This window comes from Sciurus vulgaris, assembly GCF_902686455.1.
Source record: "Sciurus vulgaris genome assembly, chromosome: 17".
In the NCBI taxonomy this organism is placed as follows: domain Eukaryota; kingdom Metazoa; phylum Chordata; class Mammalia; order Rodentia; family Sciuridae; genus Sciurus; species Sciurus vulgaris.
The window spans coordinates 27,455,897-27,475,176 of NC_136478.1; the positions used below are offsets into that span (position 1 = coordinate 27,455,897).

Consider the following 19,280-nt stretch of genomic DNA (forward strand, 5'->3'; position numbering starts at 1 on the left):
ACGATCTTGGAAAAAGCTGTTCTTGGTTGGGCAGTTTGTTTTCACAGACACATTCAAGATGGTTGAAATTCATGCGAAAGTCATTTTCTACTGGTAAAGCTGTTTCTGCGATTGAATCATTTCCTGGCACTCTGCAGCTGGCACCATGATTTTCTCCTGCCTTCCATCATTCAAGAAAGGTGGCAATTCACTCAATTTCTCTTGGCGGGAACCCTGGATTTCTCCAATAAATCACTAGAGAAATGCCAGTAACTATTTCTTGTTGTTTTTCTTGTTGGTAACAATATATCAGCAGTAAAATTCTAGCCTTTAAATTCTGTTTAAGTGCTTAATTTCAGTGCAGAATATGGATGTTTACCGTTCCACCCAGCTTGCCAATCCCAAGTTTTTTCTCTGTGTGGAATATATTGTATTTCCTTTTGAATCCTGGATGGTTTAATCAACTTAGCATTGAAGTCCTTTTGTTTTGTGGTTTATTAGTTAAGAAATGGAACAGTAGACCATCTTAGGGGCAAAGTTCAAGGATAGATTTTCTAGAAAGCTTATGGTTTCCATTTCTGACAAATTACTGATTTATTGATTTTTCTCTATCTCCACTGTTTTTACAAACCACCTTTACCTCTCGGTTGGACTACTTCAGTTTCTTTACTGGTCCTACTATTTGCAATTTTTACTTCTCCTCTCTTCACCCGACCCTTCCATTCCATTTTCTAAATAGAAGCCAATCATCTTTTGAAATTATTTATCATGTACTTCCATGCTTAAACTTCTTTGCTTCCTACTGCATTTAGAATAGAATATAAACTCTTTAACATGGCCTTTATGACAGCCCACTGACCTTCCAACACTGGAGCATACTGTTCTTTTACTGGCTTCCTTTCTTACTAGCTATGGGACCTCCATCAGATCCCCAAGGCCCCCGAGCTCCTTTTTTCCTTAGGGCCTTTGCCTGCACTGCTATATTCAACTAGCTACCAAGTCCTAGAAGGCTGTCCTCAGTCCTTCTGTCTGGCTACGTTTATCGTTAAGTTCTCCTCAGTTTCCAAATGTTACTTCATCAGGTTTCTTTGGATCCCCCTCCCCCACCTACCCACTGCCAAATGTCTAAATCAGGTGCCCCTCATCCCTTCTAAATTGTTCTCTCTCCATGTTCCTTTCCTATTCTTAGAGCTCTACTCTTTTTCCTTCAGAGCACTAACAGTTATTACAATAAACACAAATATATTGCCCTTTTCCTGTTCCTGCTCCACATTTTGTATGCCTTGAAGGCACAGTGCCCAACATGTATAAGGTGCTCAATGAAGACCTGCTGGATTAATAAGTGATTGAAGATACTTCTTAATTCTTATACTTGATTCTTACCCTGAAAAATAGCCCTTAAAATCTGTATCATGTCTTAGAACTTTAGCAGTAGGCAAAAATGAAAGTTGTGAAATCTTAGTCAAAAAAGGCAGCAGATGTTTTATTCTTCAATGCAAATTACTGTATTCACCACAAGCTAAAGAGAACATATATATCTATATATGTATATATACTTATATATATATATATATATATATTTGGATTCATGGAAGACTAGAGACATGGAAAAAAAATCCAGCACCCCAACAAGTACAGCCAGGAAGGAAATCAGCTCTGTAATAGAACAGGTTTAATGAACTACAAACAAGAAAGGGTGGGAAAGGAAGAAAAAGTGTGCATTGAGTTTAAGACACTGTAAAACTCAGAAGACATATTTACTATTCAAGTATAAACTCAGTAAGGACTTGGCATAAATTGAAAGGCAGCTGCTGAGGTTCACCATTATAAAATAAGTTCTATGAATTTATAATTCTACCTTCCAATTTTCTGGGAGAAAAAACTGAACTCTTGAAGGTCTTCACCAGAGACCCTGAGAGGGATAAACACTTTTGATGAAGACGTAGTCAACAATCCATGATTTAATTCACTATTCAAAAACATGTATTTATTTAAAACAATAGGAATATGTGTTCTCAGACTGTCCACTAGAGTTTTTGAGACTATTGGTTTAAGAGTTTCAAAGTATATTACTTCCAAAAACAATACTGATTAAAAAATTTTTTTAAACAAAAAGCAAAAACCTTGATTTGATGGTACCTTAAAAATACCCTAAGTACCAAATTTTTTTCCAGTCTAACTTTGCAATTTAAGAATTTCTCCTGCATTGGTAAAACATTTTTCCTCACAAAATGTGGGTAGTGAAACTGGATAGAAACACCATGAATGTGAAAATACCACCAATTTTCTGCAGTTAAAAAAAACTAGAATGTTCTTTGGAATCACTGAAATATAAAAAAATTTAGTTTTTTTCTACAGTCTGTGCACCTTCTTTCGGGTCCACCATGTTGCTTGTAGTAATGACCTGTGTGATTCTAATTTTATAGATTCAAGTCTTGCAGTGCAATATCCACGCTTAATACACCGATGACTTTCTGATCACTGAAGTTATGCAAAACCCAGAAAGGCTGTCATTTAGTTCTCCATAACGACTTCTCCCCAAAATAAAAACTTTGACTATGACACAAAACATCCTGTGTTGAACAATCACATGAACCCAATATGGAGAATTCCGGTGTGGCTTCAGCATTCAGGAGAGCGTTGTCTCCTATTGTTTTTCATGGAAGTACCACAGGCCTGGCTACTAGCATTCAGCTTTCCTTGGCCTTAAAAGGAATTTCTTAGGGTTGGCAAGTTGGATTAGATTCTAAGAGAATTTTGTCTTTGACAAACTACCATTTTAGCATAAAATCTGGCCATGGCTATAAGTTTCAATGTGCGTACAACTGATTAGAGATGTTTTTTTTTTTCTTTGTTTTTCTTTTCAATATTGGCTGGAATTGAGTAGAAATAAGTCCGTGATGTCTCTTCACATATGTCATGAAATATGAGAAATCTGTCTGACTCTAGACACTATTTCTTTACGACACAATGGACAGGTCTCCAGTTGCAAGGCACAATCCATGCACAGGTCGCTAAGGAGAAAGATAAAATGCCAGTCAAGTTAATGCTTCAAAAGGTCCAACTCTAACTGCATTCCAATCAAATCTAATATGTTGACAAACTTGTTGGTTGAGGGGGAAATAATTGCATATGGTTTGAAAAATAAAATTAAGTACATATATAAATAAAAAATAAATCTGTCCCATTACTGATCCTCCATCTAGCACCTCAGAGGAACAAGTTAAAAGTTCAAGTGCATTCTATATGTATGTAGTATATACACTGTATACACACAGATGTGTATATGTAGGCAGACATACAATGATACATTTTCTCCATAGCTAGTTATTCATTTCATTAATACCATTTACTGAATAGTTTATCTTTCACCACAAGGTTGATGCAATGTCTTTATCACGTTAAATTTTCATTTTTAGCCAGCTCTATTTCTGGGCTTCTATTCTATTGCTTTGTTCCGTTATTCTTGTCATATATTAGAACCAAACTATTAACACTCATTTTAATATCCTTTTAGATGTGATAGGATTGTCCTCTCTATAATTCTTCTTCTATGACCAGGGATTGAACCCAGGGATGCTCTACCACTGAGCTACAACTCCAGCCCTGTTTATTTTTTTATTTTGAGACAAGGTTTCACAAAGTTGCCAGGTTGGCCTCAAATTCACAATCCTCCTATCAACCTCCCAGTTGCTGGGATTACATGTGTGGGTCACCACACCCAACCTGACTGTTGCTTTAAACTTTAAATTAGCATATCTAGTTCCAGAAAAAAAAAAAAAAAATCATGTTGCCCTTTTACTCTGGGCCAAATTAAATTTAGAGTTTAGGGAAACCATTGTCATTAGAATACCGAATAATTTATTCAAGTCTGATTTATATTCCTTGTAAATTTGAAAGTTTTCTCTTCCTTCTTCTTCTTCTTCTTCTTTTTTTTTTTTTTTTTGATACAGCGAGTCACTGTGCTGTCCAATTTCCGGGCTCAAGTGATTCTTCTGCCTCAGCCTCCCAAGTAGCTAGGACTGCAGGTATGCACCACCACACCAGGCTTTTTTCTAAAAGTTTTCTTTATAGAAGCACCACATATTCTTAGTTTCTTTTTTTAAACTACTGTAAAAGGGGTCTTTAATTATATGTCCTAATTGGTTGCCACTTGCTACTGATTTTTATTTTGTAAGTCAAAATGGTGATAACAGTCATCCTTGTCCTATCCTCAGAATCTCTTGGAATATTTTCAGAATGTTACCATTAGAGATGCTAGTGGGCTGGGGTTATGGCTCAGTTGTACAGTCAGTAGCATAGTGCTTGCCTATCATGTATAGGGCTCTGGCTTCCATCTTAGCTACTGAAAAAAGATGTGTTTGGTTATGTGCATATGTACATACATACATACATAACCAAGTATACACACACACATACTTTTTTTTGGTAGTACTGGGGATGGAACCCAGGGGGGCAAGCTCTCTACCACTCAGCTACATTCTTAGACCCTGCTTTTTATATTAAGGAAGTTTTCACCCATTCCTATTTTATACTGTTTTCTTCCTTTCATACATTAGAAATAGATACTGATTTTTTTTTTTTTTTTTTGGTACCAAGGATTGAACCCAGGGGTACTTTAACACTAAGTCACATCCCTAGCCCTTTTTAAATTTTTTTTTTTTTTTTTTTTTTGCGGTACTGGGGATCGAACTCAGGGCCTTGTGCTTGCGAGGCAAGCACTCTACCAGCTGAGCTATCTCCCCAGCCCCCTAAATTTTTTATTTTGAGACAGGTTCTCACTAAATTGTTTAGTTGCTGAGGCTGGCTTTGAATTTGATATCTTCCTGACTCAGCTTCCTGAACTGCTAGGATTATAGGTGTGCACCACTGCACCCCGCTGGATGTTGAATTTTAACAAATGCATTTTCAGCATTCTTGGAGAACCCCTGCCCTAGCCTATTTGAGTGGATTTCCTATTTTGTGCCCCTCTGGTTGTGTTGCTGCATCCTATTTGCTAATATTTTATTTAGATTTATATTCAAGAGTAAAAAACTAGTTTATTTCCCCCTTTCTTTTTTTTTTCCCTTCTTGGTTTTTGACGTGATTATCAAGCAGGCTTTGTGAAAATATTGCCGATTTCTTATTTTCTCTGTGGCCTGAAGAACTTTAAATGGACTGGAGGACCTACACCCTGAAAATTGTAAAGAATTTCCCTATGAAACCATCTGGGCTGAAGCTGGGTGCAATGATGCAAGCCTGTAATCCCAGTGACTTGGGAGGCTGAGGCAGGAGGAGCACAAGTTCAAGGACAGCCTGGGCAACTTAGTGAGTGATCTCCTGACTCAAAAAATAATTAAAAAATAGGGTTGAGAATGTAGCTCAGTAGTAATTCATATTACAAAAGGAAAAAACAAAACAAAACAAAACAAAAATCTGGGTTTTGGGGATGTAGCTTTGATAATCACCCACGTTTCTTCTGTTATAACAGGATTGCTTAGATTTTCAATCTCTTCTTAGGGGTCAGTTTTTGTCATTTATTTTATCCAAATTTCCTTTCTTTAGTAAGTCATCCTTTTAAAATTGTGATTATTGCCAAGTTGGGTTAAATTTCCTTACAATTCTTTTAATTTCTTTTCTAACCCTGTTTTGGATATATACAGTGTAGAAACTATGATTACACTTAAGGTACCTAGTTCTAACTTTTTACCAGTTAGTCCTCCTTAATGAGGCTTTATTGTGTATAAATCACAAGGAAAGGTCAGAGCACTCAAAGATGAATAAAACTAGGGACGGGGTTGTAGCTCAGTGGTAGAATGCTTGCCTAGCAAGTGTGAGGCACTGGGTTCAATCCTTAGCACCACATAAAAATAAATAAAGTAAAGGTATGTGTCCATCTACAACTGAAAAAAAAATTTTTTTAAAGACGAATAAAACCATCTCCTCCTGTTTGGGATATTTACAGAATTACAGAAACAAAGATCAAAAAGGGCATCAAGATATTAGATATTCAACCTTTAAATGCATCTGCCTGTAAGGCCCTGATAACTAAAACCTGCAAAGGTGCTCAATCTAAGAAATTCTGGGCAGCAGAAAAGAAACTAAGAATGAAATGAAATAAACTGCATTCACCTTCCCTTAATAGCCAAAGAGACAACAACCCATTTTGAGGCAGCAAATGTAAAGAGGCAGGCAGGGGTCCAAGCTGAGTCATTCCTAGAAATGAAAAACTGGGGTCCAACACTGCAGGCTCTGGACCTCTGGGGAATCAGCTTTGTCAAATATAAGGAAAAGACAGGGGTGGTATGTGATGAATTGCAGGTAGCTGGACTGTAACATCAACATGAACTTTGCTTGCATACAATCAGCACAAGTGGATGGGTCAGCCACTACACTGCTCCTCCCTTTCCTAACCTTGGGACAGTCTTCTTGAGAACCAGCTTTCTTGCTGATGCTTAGACACTCTAAGATTCAGACTGCCCTCTAAGTTCATCTCATACAGGTGAAATTTAGTTAGATGGCATGGAGGCTGCAGGCTTCTCAATAATTAAGAGTGTAAAGAAGTTAATGAGGAAGCTCTAAAACTAAGAGACTTGCCAAGAAAGTCATAAATAGCATTAAACCTTTTACATTTTGCAAAGTCAAAATTACATTAAAAATATTGTACTGAATAAACAAAACAAAAACATAGGGCTTCTATGCCAGGCAGCTTTTTCTATTTCAGATACTTTCTGGAAAACAGCCAGGTACTACTTGACAAACTCTAATTCCTCATTCAGTCCACTTTAGATGTAAGAAGCCCTGATGAAGAGCTCTGGAACCAGTAAGGTTCTAAAAGCATTCAAGATGGGAGGAAATGTTGCCTAATGTAATATGTAGAGAAAACCAAACAAATTCTCTTACCTGTGTCCACAGGGCTTCAGTTGCGTATCTGCCACCTCATCACAGCAAAGGGAGCAGCAGTTTTCTCGGATACTGACTTGCTTCAATAGAGCAAGACGCCTGTGCCTGAGTAGACAGAGCAGTTTGAAACTCATTTTGTCAACAAGTTAACAGGTCCTGTTGGCAGTGACGTATACAAAATGCTTTGAAAATACTCTCTACATGTGAGGTACTATGTACTCCTTAAGCTTTGTTCAGAAACGTTTTTTACATGATAACTCATTTCAATTTTAATAGAGAATGAGAGAAGCATGGTCATTCCCACTTCATAGATAAAGAAATGAAACTTCAGTGAAATGTTTTACACAAGGTCATACATTATAAACAGAAGTCCAGTGCTTTTTTTCTTAACTAGCACATTTTAATCTTTTAAGTTGTACATCAAAGACTTGCCTTTCCCAGAAAAACACACACATTTTAATACATTTTCAAAGGGCTTATGACAGACCTTTATAAAAGAGTTCCCGCAAGTCCAGACACCCCGAGTCCACACCCCTTCCCTTACACCTCACTCAGCATGGAATGCGAAACAGCAGAAGTGCTCTGCTGAAGGCACAGCCTTGATGGATGGGCACGAGAAATGTGGAGTGTTCACTCATCCCACTTATGGGCCTGGCAACTCAGCAATGGACAGAAGACTAAAAAGTACCCCTGCCTTCAGAGGGCTTACACTGCAGCGCAGACGAGGGGTTGAGGGCGAGAAACAGGAATAAGATCAGTGTTAAATGCTGATGAATACTGTGAAGAAAAATGGGAAGAAAGATGTGTGAGAACGAATGTGATGGGGGAGTAATGATTTTAAATATACAGTCAAGGAAGGTCTGGCTAAGGTGATGCTTAAGTGAAGACATGGCATGAGGGAATGAGCCTGGTGTATGTTTAAAGAGACTATTCTAGGTAGCAGCCAGAGGGAAAATGGAATAATAATGGGGATGTCACAGAGATGAGGAAAGACTAGGAGCAACAGATGGCCATAGCGGATGACTGCTATAGCTGAGGGATGGGCATGTGGTACCTTACTGTTCTATTCTTTTTACCTTCTTTATGTATTTGAAGTTTTCCATGATAAAAAGGTTAAGAAAAAAGTAGTTAATGGAAGAAAGAGAATTAAAGACACGGAGTATACATAATATAGAACAATTTGCAAAATCCTTGGCAGTATAATAGGACCATTATCTCCTACCCTGAAGCCAAAAGGGGGTACTATTCCAATGAGTAAAATATCGGTTAAAAGGTATCAGTGAATATAGGTTTTTAGAACACAGGCTGAAACTATTAATGGCACAGAAAATGTTCTTACAGACACTTATGCTCAATGCCACCATTTGTAATTAAATTCAACTTGAATGTTAAGAGAAGTAAGGTGCCAGCGATTGGTTTTAAGAAGGCCACTCAATTAGGTTCCTGACATCCTTCTTGGTGTCATTGTCACAGACAACAAAGCTAGATATGACATAGGACTGACCTCGCTTGTAATTCTGCTGTTCTTATTCAAGACAAGACAAGTTCTGGTGCCGAAATATATAGGCACAGTCAACAAGACGGTATGGATAAGATGGCCACACAAGGAGACCTCCCAACAATTGATACTCATTGCCACCTTAGCTTTGGAAAGTTTTAGTTCTGCAGGGGCAGTTAACAAAGACTGAAGCAGTTTTGACTAAGGCTACCCTCTAGAGGAAAATGGATCAATTGTGTCTTTCAGATGATTTGTGGGTTCATCCAAGGAAAAGGCAGGCTAGATGAAAAAGGAACAGGATATGATAGATAAGAGAGAGGTGCCACCTCAGACTTTCACAAAGAGAAACTGAAAGTTAGACTCTCTGTCACATATCAAGACAAGCTGAAGGGAAGTTCTAGGAATGGACCTCAGATCTCTGAGCTGGGATAAAAGTGGCCCTAATATTATTAAGGATGTTACCAAGGCTCTGGTGTTACAGACAGTGACAGCACTGTGACATGTTCTAGTTCACCCTAGAAACAGCTGAGTTACTAAAATATAGTCTAATGTGAAGCACAGTCCAGAGAGCTGCTTCTAGATCTGTGTTTTGGAATCCATTGTTATAGATACCCTCCGGGGCATAAAGGTTCCATATTGGCTGTGCCCTGGCTCAGGATGCTTTCCTTGATGGCTGAGGGATTCTCTAATTCATATAATTCACGAACATTAGTAAAAGGAATGCCTGCCTCACACAGACCCAGGCAGATGCTCCTGTTAAAACATGACAAACTTTGGCTCACATTGTATAACAAGCTTCAACTTGTAGTAATTAAAGGAAGCAGCTGGAGTCTTTTCTTAGCCGATGGAATGGACTACATTCATCTTGTAAGGAAGAGAAGCAGTCATTCATCCAATGAGAAAATTAATGCCAAAATAGTTTTTGTCAAATTACAGGAGTGAAATTTTATACAAGATGGTATTCACCGTCCTAATGGTTATGGAACAACGTTGGCATCTTTGCCACGTAGCTAAAAACCCAAAGAAGTTGGTTTCATTGAACACAAATCTGTTAATAGATGCACTTAATTTCCTAATATTAGGATTTACACTAACATTCAAGTGAAGTTAGGTTTGCAGGTTTTCTTGTTTTTGTGAGCATGCAATATGTTATGTTTTTCTGTTTTTTCCTTTTTGGTACTGGGGATTGAACCAGTGGTGCTTAAACACTGAGTCAAATCCCCAGCCCTTTTTATTTTTTAATTTTGAGACACGGGTATCACTAAATTGCTTAGAGCCTCACTAAGTTGCTAAAGCTGGCCTCGAACTTGTGATCCTATTGCCTCAGCCTCCGGAGTCACTGGGATAAAGGGAGTGCACCACCATGCCCAGCTTGTTTTTCTGATTTTTACATTGACATTATTTGGCTCATAAAAAGAATTCATATGTGTTCCTTCTTTTTTCTGGGTTCTATAACATTTTAAATACAAGTGAGGTTCTCTGTTACCTAAAAATTTTGTGGAAATATTTGTGAAATCACTTGAATGTGATGTTTTTAGGGACATAACTCTTGATACTTTTTAGTTAATTTTTATAAGAATAGTTGGTTTGAGTTGGGCATGGTGGTGGCATGTCAGTAATCCCAGTGATTTGGAGAGCCAACCAGGATCATAATTTGAGGCCAGCCTCAGCAACTTGGTAAGACCCTCAGTAACTTATGAGACTCTGTCTCAAAAATAAAAAATAAAAGGACTGGGGATGCAGCTCAATGGTAAAGTACCCCTGGGTTCAATCCCCAATACCAGAAAAAAGAAACAAAAAAACCTAAAAAGAGATAATTGGTTTGTAAATATCTTTCCTGGGATTTGTTTTAGCAATTTACATTTCCCAGAAAGTCAGCATTTTCAGGGAGATTTTCAAAATTACTTGTTTAAAAAGTCGAAAAAAAGGCTCCCATAAATTGTTTCAGTTTCTCATGAGTTACAGTTTGGAGACAGCCTGGGCAGTTTCCTTACCTTGGCAGAATGATTTTCTCTTCAGCTGTTAGGAAGGCGTAGTCATTAAAAGTGCTAAATTTCATAGATGGTGGGTATTTGAAAGGTTTTGCTCCAAAATTGAACTCACATTGCTGATATGACATGAAACTAGCTGCAGCAAAAAATCCAGATCTACAAATAAAAATGAGTACAAAGGTGAACAGAATTAACACAAACGAAATAAATTTCATACACACAGCAATTTTCAGAAAGTTGAGATGAGCCAGTCGTACCCTGATGGAAAAGAAGGAGGACAGATTCTGCTTACTAACCCTCACAGGTCTATGAACCAGAGCATATTCTTTTTTTATTTTTCTATGTCAACTTTGGGACAGTTTTAGGTCTGATCAAGTGGGCCTTCAATTACTTGAAATAAATAAGTTTTCCATTAAAATTGCTTAGATAAAAGGACAAAGATTTTTTTCCTGGCACAAAGTACATTCCATGCATCTACTCAAATTTTTGACTGAGAGAAGCTACTTACACAGTAGATGAAAAGACTTGCTTCTCAGGAGGCAGCTGGTTGCCATTTAAAAAGAAGATCATTTGCTTTTCATTCAAGTCTAACAGAAATCCCACTGTGTCTCCTAGAGGACAAAGAGAAACACTGTTAGGATAATGCTGTGTCCTACCAGGACAGGATTCCTTAAGGTCCTCAATGGCACTGAATTAAGTCTACATCCTTAGCCAGGTATTCGACACATTCATCTTTGATTCTTGAAATTATTTGATCCCTATATATAAATATTTTCATGTGTCATTATGAAAAGAAATACTGCCAATTAAATTATGACAAACTATTAATTGTAAGACGTATTCTGATTTTAAAATGTTAAAGTTTGGAAAAAACGTGCATGTTGGGATCAATGAAATAGGGTAAGATAAAATCATATTTGCCTCTCTGGTGAGATTTTAAAACTCCCTAGATCAAAACTACCTGAAAAAATGTTTTTAAAAAAGTATTCATATGGGACTGGGGATATAGCTCAGTTTGTAGAGCGTTTGTCTGTCAAGCACAAGGCCCTGGGTTCAATCCCTAACACCACCAAAAAAAAAAAAAATCATCCTCATTTACCAAAGAGGATGAACAATTGAGACATCAGTGTTTTTTTTTTTTTTTTTTTTTTTTTTTTTACTGCTAAAGAAAAACATGAAATTACAGTGATAACAAGAAAAGTGGACCTTCAATGCTGGTGGAGGAAGTCTGGCAATTCATAGTAACAGCTTTGAAACCATAGATCCCCTGCCAGGGAAGTTTGAGAAAATCCAGAATACTTTATAATAATAATTTTAAAAGGCAAAATGTCAGCATAGAAAGATTAGGTATTAGTTAATATACGATACAACTATAGCTGGGCACAGTGGCACAACCCTGTAATCCCAGCAACTGGGGAGGCTGAGGCAGGGGGATGACAAGTTTGAGGCCAGCCTCAGTAATTTAGAGAGGCCTTAAGCAACTTAGCAAGATCCATGATCAAATAAAAAATTAAAAAGGGCTGAGGATGTAGCTCAGTGATAAAGCACACCTGGGTACAATTCCCAATACTGGGAAAAAAAAATTAACTATATAATGGAATATTGAGAAGACATCAAAAGTAGTATTTATTTTGATAAACTGGAAAGCTGTTCAAGGTACTAAGTATAATGACAACAAATATATATATCCAATTTAAGTGTTTCAAATCTCTGGATGAAAAATTATAAGGAATTTTTTAGTTTGTCTTGATCTTTTTCTATTTTCCATGGTTTTTTCTTTTTTCTTTTGGTATGGAAGGTTGAAACCAGGATATTACACCATTGAGCTACATTTCCAGCCCCTTTCTATTTCTTCTTTTCAGACAGGGTCCTGTTAAGTTGCTGAAGCTGAACTAAAACTTGCAATCCTCCTGCATCAACCTCTTCAGTTTCTGGGATTCCAGGTGTACACCACCATGCCCACCTTCTATCAAATTTTTATAATAAATATATTCAGAAATCTTTTTTTAAATTACTATTAAAAAATAAACTAGGGGCTGGGTTGTATCTCAGTGATACAGCACTTGCCTACCACATCACAGGCTGGAGTCTCAGCACCATGTAAAAATAAGTAAATAAAATAAGGGTACTATTGTCCATCTACAACTAATATATATATTAGACAATTTTTTTAAATGGTGCCTTTATCTTTTTTTTGGTACCAGGGATTGAACTCAGGGGCGCTTAACCACTGAGCCACATCCCCAGTCCTTTTTCTGTTTTATTTTGAGATAGGATCTCATTAAGTTGCTCAGGGCCTTGTTAAGTAGCTGAGGTTGGCTTTGAACTTGCAATCCTCCTGCCTCAGCCTCCTGAGCCATTGGAATTACAGGCATACCTGCTTAGAATAGCGCTTTTATCTTATGTTCTGGGAAATATGTATATTTCATGTTCCTTCAAGAACCTGTAAGCCATTAAAATGAGGGTTCCTGTTGGCTTTTCAGATTTTTTTCCCTTTCTCACACTATCAATTTAGTCAAGTGGAGCTATCTCATGGGAGTGGTCAAATTCCTGCTCTTTTAACATGCCTGAAATTTCATTTTAAATCCATAATGTTGGTTAGGGTAGGAAAATGAGAGAGGGATGCACGGAGCTTTAGCCCCTACATAGCTCCAATACTTGAGAATAAAAATTCTTCCAGAGGTTCTATCCTCTACCATATGACCCTACTCCATCAGAGCATGGTCACTGAGTAGTACCTATTACACAGCCATTTTGTCTCTGAAAATATCCTCATTCTCATGGCATTACAATTCCTTTGTCTTTAAATATCTCCATGAATGTGTGATTCCAAAGAGGAGACCAGAATTCACATTACTCCTTAGAGTACCATTTTCTCATTAAGAATTTTATATTCTGAAATGTTTTTGCTACAGAAAAGGCTCCACCCAAGGTGAATTTATCAGGAAATATGATTAACATCCATGGCAGTTAAAGCAAAGATTATTATCTCTTTTATCATTGTCTTTTCCAGTTAAGACATTTTAAGGACTACCATAGTAGATGCCTCATAATAACCAGATGTTTTAACCCAGGTGAGAAATTTATGGTGGAGAAGAATGAATACCTTCTTTCCAGCATGGGTGGACATGCGGCTTGCTTCTGGCGTTATACCAAATCAGCTGCCTACAGCCATCGTATGCACAGGAGTATTCATCGTCCCCAATGCCATAGCCTTCCTGAAGAGAAAGAGGCCCAAATGATTAGCAAGGCTACACCAGCTCTGACTTGGGAAGAAAGGGTGTGTCCTTTATAAGTGTGTCCATTAACCTAGTGGCTAGAATTTTAAGCTTTCTGCTTTGGAAGATATACCAAAATTATGATCTGGAGGTCTGGTTTCAAGTAAATAATGACTTCACCTACAAACACTTCAAATGCCTCCTTTGTTCCAAGCACTTTCACATTATTAGTTCATTTAGTTCTACTTAACCACCACGAGGCTGTTAATGTTATATTTAAAAGGAAACAAAGGTTCAGAGAGGTCGGCCTGCTTTTCTAAGGACATGTTACTAAGGGAAGCAGAGCAGGCTTGGACTAAATTCTTCCGATTTCAAAGCCATTATATTTTCCACTGCACTGTGGTCAGGCAAACACCCTCCTGAATGGAGTAGACTCAAAACACCAAATGCTCAGAAATTTCATGAGAAAGATTATAGTGGACAATCAGCTAAAATCTATTCTGAGATTTAGCTTCATTGAACATCATTATGGGTCTCTGACAATTCCTTCCCTCCCTTTCCTTCTTTGTGGTACTGGGGGTTGAACCCAGGGGCTCACATATACTGTGTAAGCACTCCTACCACAGAGCTACATCTCTAGCCCTTTCCTATACATTTTATTTTGAGACAGGGTCTTGCCCAGGCTGGCCTCAAACTTGTGATCCTCTTGCCCCAGCCTCCCAAAGTTGTTGGAATTATAAGCATACACCCCCGCGTCTGCTAATAATATCTTTTATTATTTACGCCTTCAATTCTTTCTCAGAATTATTAACATAAAAAGGTGGATGGGATCTTAAGATATTATTTTCAGCGCTTGACCAAGAAAGAGAGAGAGGAGAGAGAGAGAGAGAGAGAGAAAATAGAAGCAGCACACCAATCAAACAACTGCTGCCTTTAAGGATCATGGTGAAAAGCTTTAAGAGAGAAGGGATTGAAAATGTGGGCTAAATCCAAATAAGATCTTAGGTTCTGATGGCTTTTGCTTGTTTTAGGGGATAAAAAAAGTTTGACAAACTCCTCAACTACAATATAAAACCACTGTGGGCACAGCTCAGCAGTAGAGTGCATGCTCAGCTTGCACAAAATCCTGGGTTCAATCTCCAGCATCAAAAAACAAACCAGCAAACTTCAAACTACTAAATTTTGGGTACTGGGGAATAGGCAAAACAATTATAGTTTCTATCTTCGTTTCTAATGTCCTAGAGGAAGTCCTTGACAGAACACTTGAAACTCCTAGAAGACTCCTAGCCATCAAGGGTGGCCTAGATATTACCTTGAAGCGTCCTCTGTACTTGGATAAATTCCATAACGGAGTAGCACTATATGGGTCAAAGGCAGAATTCTGATAAAATTTTAGCCACAGATCATTTCTATAGATGTTAAGAATAGATGCCTATGCCTAACAGAAATGCACTTTAAATATCCTTTGAGCTTACATCTCAGAGAACAAGCTAGATGTACTACATCTTCTTTCAGCTCAAAAATATTCCCAGTAGGATTAACTTTCCATTGGCTAGGACAGATGAACAAGAGAAAAGGGTAGCTAGTTTGTATTCAGGGTACAATTTAAAAAACAACAACAACAAAAAAGTTTATCTATAGCTTGTCATGTGTGGAATATTTTGAATGCTCTCCTCATAAGGGGATGCTGTCGTTTTTTCTATTGTCCAATATCCCGCCACCTTCCTGTTATGGGGAGTGTATGGAAGATAAGAATCCTGCTTCTTGCTCTTCCCATCAGACCTTCCGTGTGTGAGTGACCCTACAGAGATAAGGTCAGGACTGATTTGTGGCAGCAAAGTTGGCCGCATCCTGGCTGGACGGTCCTAAAACACTGGCTGTTGCACTGCCTTCTCTTGGCCCCTAATGTTGCCCCTGGAGTTTATTTCTCAAACCCCTCATCGCTTTGGGAGTTCTCCACAGGTTTGCAGCCATTCTTGTTCCTGTTTGGATGGCGAGGGTTTAGCTTTCACAGGCAGCATGCTTCCCACAGGGAGGGGCATGGGCTGTCCTAAGTTTGGAATCTTCTGTCTGGAGATGAGGAGACTTTGGGAAAATTTCTTCATTTCTCTGAATCTCATTTTCCTCATCTTCCTTTTGTTTAATTTTTATTTTTAACTGATATATAAAAAAATTAAAATTATACATATTAATGGAGTACCCTATAAAGTTTTAACACATTGTATAATGTTTCAATCAGGTTAAACATATGTATCTCCTCAGTTATCATTTATTTATGGTGAAAACTTTCAAGATTCTTTCTTCTTGTTTTGTGAAATGTACAGTGCATTATTGTTGATCCTCATCTTTAAATGAGAGAATACTATTCTCCCAAATTCTTAAAAAGACTGAACATGAATATGTGAAAGACTGTCACATCATAGATGCTCACAAAAAAGGCAGAAAACATTTTTGGTAAGTTGAAGTACACTGTTGGATACTTACTCCTCCCAACCTTTCATAAAAATATACAACACAAGACAATTCTGTAAGTGTATAAGAATTATTTGTTTTTTTTTTTTTTGGTACTGGGGATTGAACCCGGGGGTGCTTAACCACTGAGTCACATCCCCAGCCCCTTTTTTTATATATTTATTAGAGGCAGGGTTTTGCTGAGTTGCTAAGTGCCTCACTAAGTTGCTGAGGCTGGCTTTGAACTCTTGAACCTCCTGCCTCAGCCTCCTGAGTTGCTGGGATTACAGATGGACACCACTGCACCTGACGAAGAACTATTCTTAAACTGTTCTTTCTTTCTCTTGTTTTGGTACTGGGGATTGAGCCCAGGGGTGCTTTACCACTGAATTATATCTCCAGTCTTTTTTATTATTTTTTAATTTTGAGACAGGGTCTTGCTAAGTTCCTGAGGGTCTGGCTAAACTGCTGAGGCTGACCTCACACTTGTGATCGTTCTGCTCAGCCTCCCTGGTCGCTGGTTACAGGGATGTGCCACCATGCCCACTCTTAAGCTTCTCATTTTAATACTCATCTCTAAGTCCAGTGCTTTGATCATCCTTCAAAACTGTTAACCAAGAAATAAGAGTTCAAATAAGAGGCTTCATGGAGACACATCAAGTCTTTTGAAACCAGGTGTATTCTAGGAAACATTCTATCTATCCAGGAAAAAGATTCTGAATTACCAGAACAATATCCATTTGAAATGAATTTGCTAAGTACAGCAACATCATTAAAATCCTACATTTAGGAAAATACATCATCGACTATTGTCAGAGTTTAACAGGGAGTCAACTAGTGCTTGAATCAAGGAAAAATGCTTGTTTTTTGTTTGCTGTAATAGGGATTGAACCCAGAGCCCTAGGCAGACTAGGCAAGGGCTCTACCACTGAACTACCTCTCCAGGCCTTTGTAAAATTTTATTTTGATCCAGGGGTCTCATGAAATTGCCCAGGCCAGTCTTGAACTCAGATTCTCCTGCACTAGCCTCCCAAGTAACTGAGATTATAAGCATGTGCCACTGTCCAAGCAACTTGTTTGATTTTGGTATGGGATTGAATTCAGGGGTGCTTCACCACTAAGGTACATCCCCAGTCCTTTTTAGTGAGACAGGGCTCACTAAATTGGCTTAGGGCCTTGCTATATGCTGAAGCTGGCCTTAACCTTGCCATCTCCCTGCCCCAATTCTCCCAAGTTGCTGAATTACAGGCATGTGCCATCACCCACTTGTTTGTTTTTAAAGAAAGAAATCAGTATCTATTAAGTAATGTGGAGAGTAGATAGAAACAGTATTTTAAGCCTCTTAATTGATGGGGGTCAAATATCTGTGACTATATGGCAGAAAATAGTGTCATTCATCAGAAGAAATGAAAATGATTTGTATCTGCTTCTTTTCTCTCTCTCCTTTTTTTTTTTTTTTTTTTGTTTTGGTCAAGCACTGAAAATAATGTCTTAAGATCCTATTCCACCTTTTATTTAATACTTCTGAGAAAGAACTGAAAGGCAGTAAGTAATAAAAGACATCATGAGTCAGACATGGTAGTGCATGCATATAATCCCAGCAACTTGGGAGGCTGGGGCAGGAGGATCACAAGTGTGAGGCCAGCCTGGGTTCAGTGGTAGAGGGCCCCTGGTTTCAATCCCCAGTAAGACATTAAAACAAAACAAAAATGAAGCACAGAAGAAGCAAAGCAAATTGCTGCTGCTCCAATTTATACAGTTCTCCAGGTACTCACATGATTGAGAAATTTGCTGTCTCGAGTGGCCCAGCCAATCTGCATGACACCAGAAGTGACCACTGTTACTTCATAGTACCACACTCCAGCATCCACACAAAAGGTGCAACGCACACTTTCAAAAGAGGAGGCATCACAGCGAGCCTGGCAAAACCAAAGAGCAGGACAATCCACCATCAGTGCCTAAAGACCACCCAAGTAGCTGACTACTGGGAAGGCTGAATGTAGTTTTTCTTATTGAAGTGCGTGGTGGACTACTGTCCTCCTCTGTCCATCCTCAGTGATAAAAAGCCTAAAACCAAAAGAAGTACATTCTACAGCTAGTTCATAGTTTGATTTCCAGGGAGTTCTAGCCGGATTGGTGTCAGACTTAGAGGACTGCAAAGATGGCTGCACTAAGAATGAGTCAAGGCCGCTGGCTTCATTTTTCAGTACACACAGAGCATTGCTTTCAGGTTAAGATCTTCCAGACAAGAGCCTTTTATCAATTCCTAAGTATCACCTTCATTTGATGGAGAAAGGGTATAAGATGGGGTACCTAAATATAATCCAAAGTAGAAAACTACCCAACAGATTTGGGAATACATAGGACCAAAGAGCTGTAGCCATTCTTCAAACAGTTCTTTAATCCTCACGTCTAGTCCCTGTGGTGCTTTGCTGTACAAAAGAGCTTTTTCATCAACTTTCACCTCAAAGTCAGCAACATGTAACATACATGGAGAAAGGGAACCAGACCTAATATGATTGACTACATTGAAATTTAAAAAAAGGAGGTATCTCCTTTTGAAACACTAGTGTTTTTACAAAGATTAAAAACAGACGTATTTAAACCAGTCAGTATCACAGTGCTTATAATAGGTGTAGTTCCATGTGAGGTATAACTGAGTAGATAATATCTCAAGACACTCTATCCCATCACTTCTACCTCTTCTCACTCTGCAGGTAGGAAATAAACTTCCAGGTGGAAAGACATTGCTTTTGCTCAAAAGTAGAACATGAAAATGGGAGCAAAATGATTTTACCCCCCAAAAGGTCCATTTGCAGAAATTTTACCTCCAAGCCATGAGGTGAGATCTTCAGGTACTCACTGACGTCATTGCTATTCAGCATGGCCCTAATGCTACTCAAGTCCACTTTCTCATAGGTCAGCTGTCTACCTTCTTTTAAAACTGCAAAAGAAAAAAGTGGTCATGTTTCTAAGGCAGGCTACTGTGGGGCAAAAAAAAAAAAAAAGAAAGCTACTGTCATCTCTAGCTGCCACCCCTGCCAAGGAATGAACTGGCAAGGAGGCTTAGCACCTCAGTGCAAATGTCAGAAGAGCAGCACCGTGAGGTGGATGTTTCTATTCCCTGTATCTTTTTCATGAAACAAAATTGGAATTGAACTTTTTCAGAATTATTCTTTAATTGGCCTCTCTCTACACAGGCTGTACCCACAATGCTGGAGCAGGAGTGGGGAGTGATATCTTCAATGTGCTTCAGCGCTG

General features: G+C 38.3%; 1 protein-coding gene across 7 annotated transcripts in view; it reads right to left on the reverse strand.

Annotated features, from left to right (window-relative positions):
• Positions 1-1,634: 1,634 nt before the first annotated feature.
• Positions 1,635-19,280, reverse strand: part of RSPRY1 (ring finger and SPRY domain containing 1) — a 44,734-nt gene continuing 27,088 nt past the window's right edge. For all 7 annotated transcript variants that reach the window (XM_079117900.1, XM_079117904.1, XM_079117901.1 and 4 more), the window contains 7 exons: positions 18,848-18,963; positions 17,795-17,938; positions 13,457-13,568; positions 10,859-10,961; positions 10,354-10,506; positions 6,862-6,966; positions 1,635-2,993 (listed from right to left, as the gene is read on the reverse strand). In XM_079117900.1, coding sequence (XP_078974026.1) covers positions 2,897-2,993; positions 6,862-6,966; positions 10,354-10,506; positions 10,859-10,961; positions 13,457-13,568; positions 17,795-17,938; positions 18,848-18,963 — 830 coding nt within the window. In that variant the 3' untranslated portion in view covers positions 1,635-2,896. The remainder of the gene's footprint in view (positions 2,994-6,861; positions 6,967-10,353; positions 10,507-10,858; positions 10,962-13,456; positions 13,569-17,794; positions 17,939-18,847; positions 18,964-19,280) is intronic.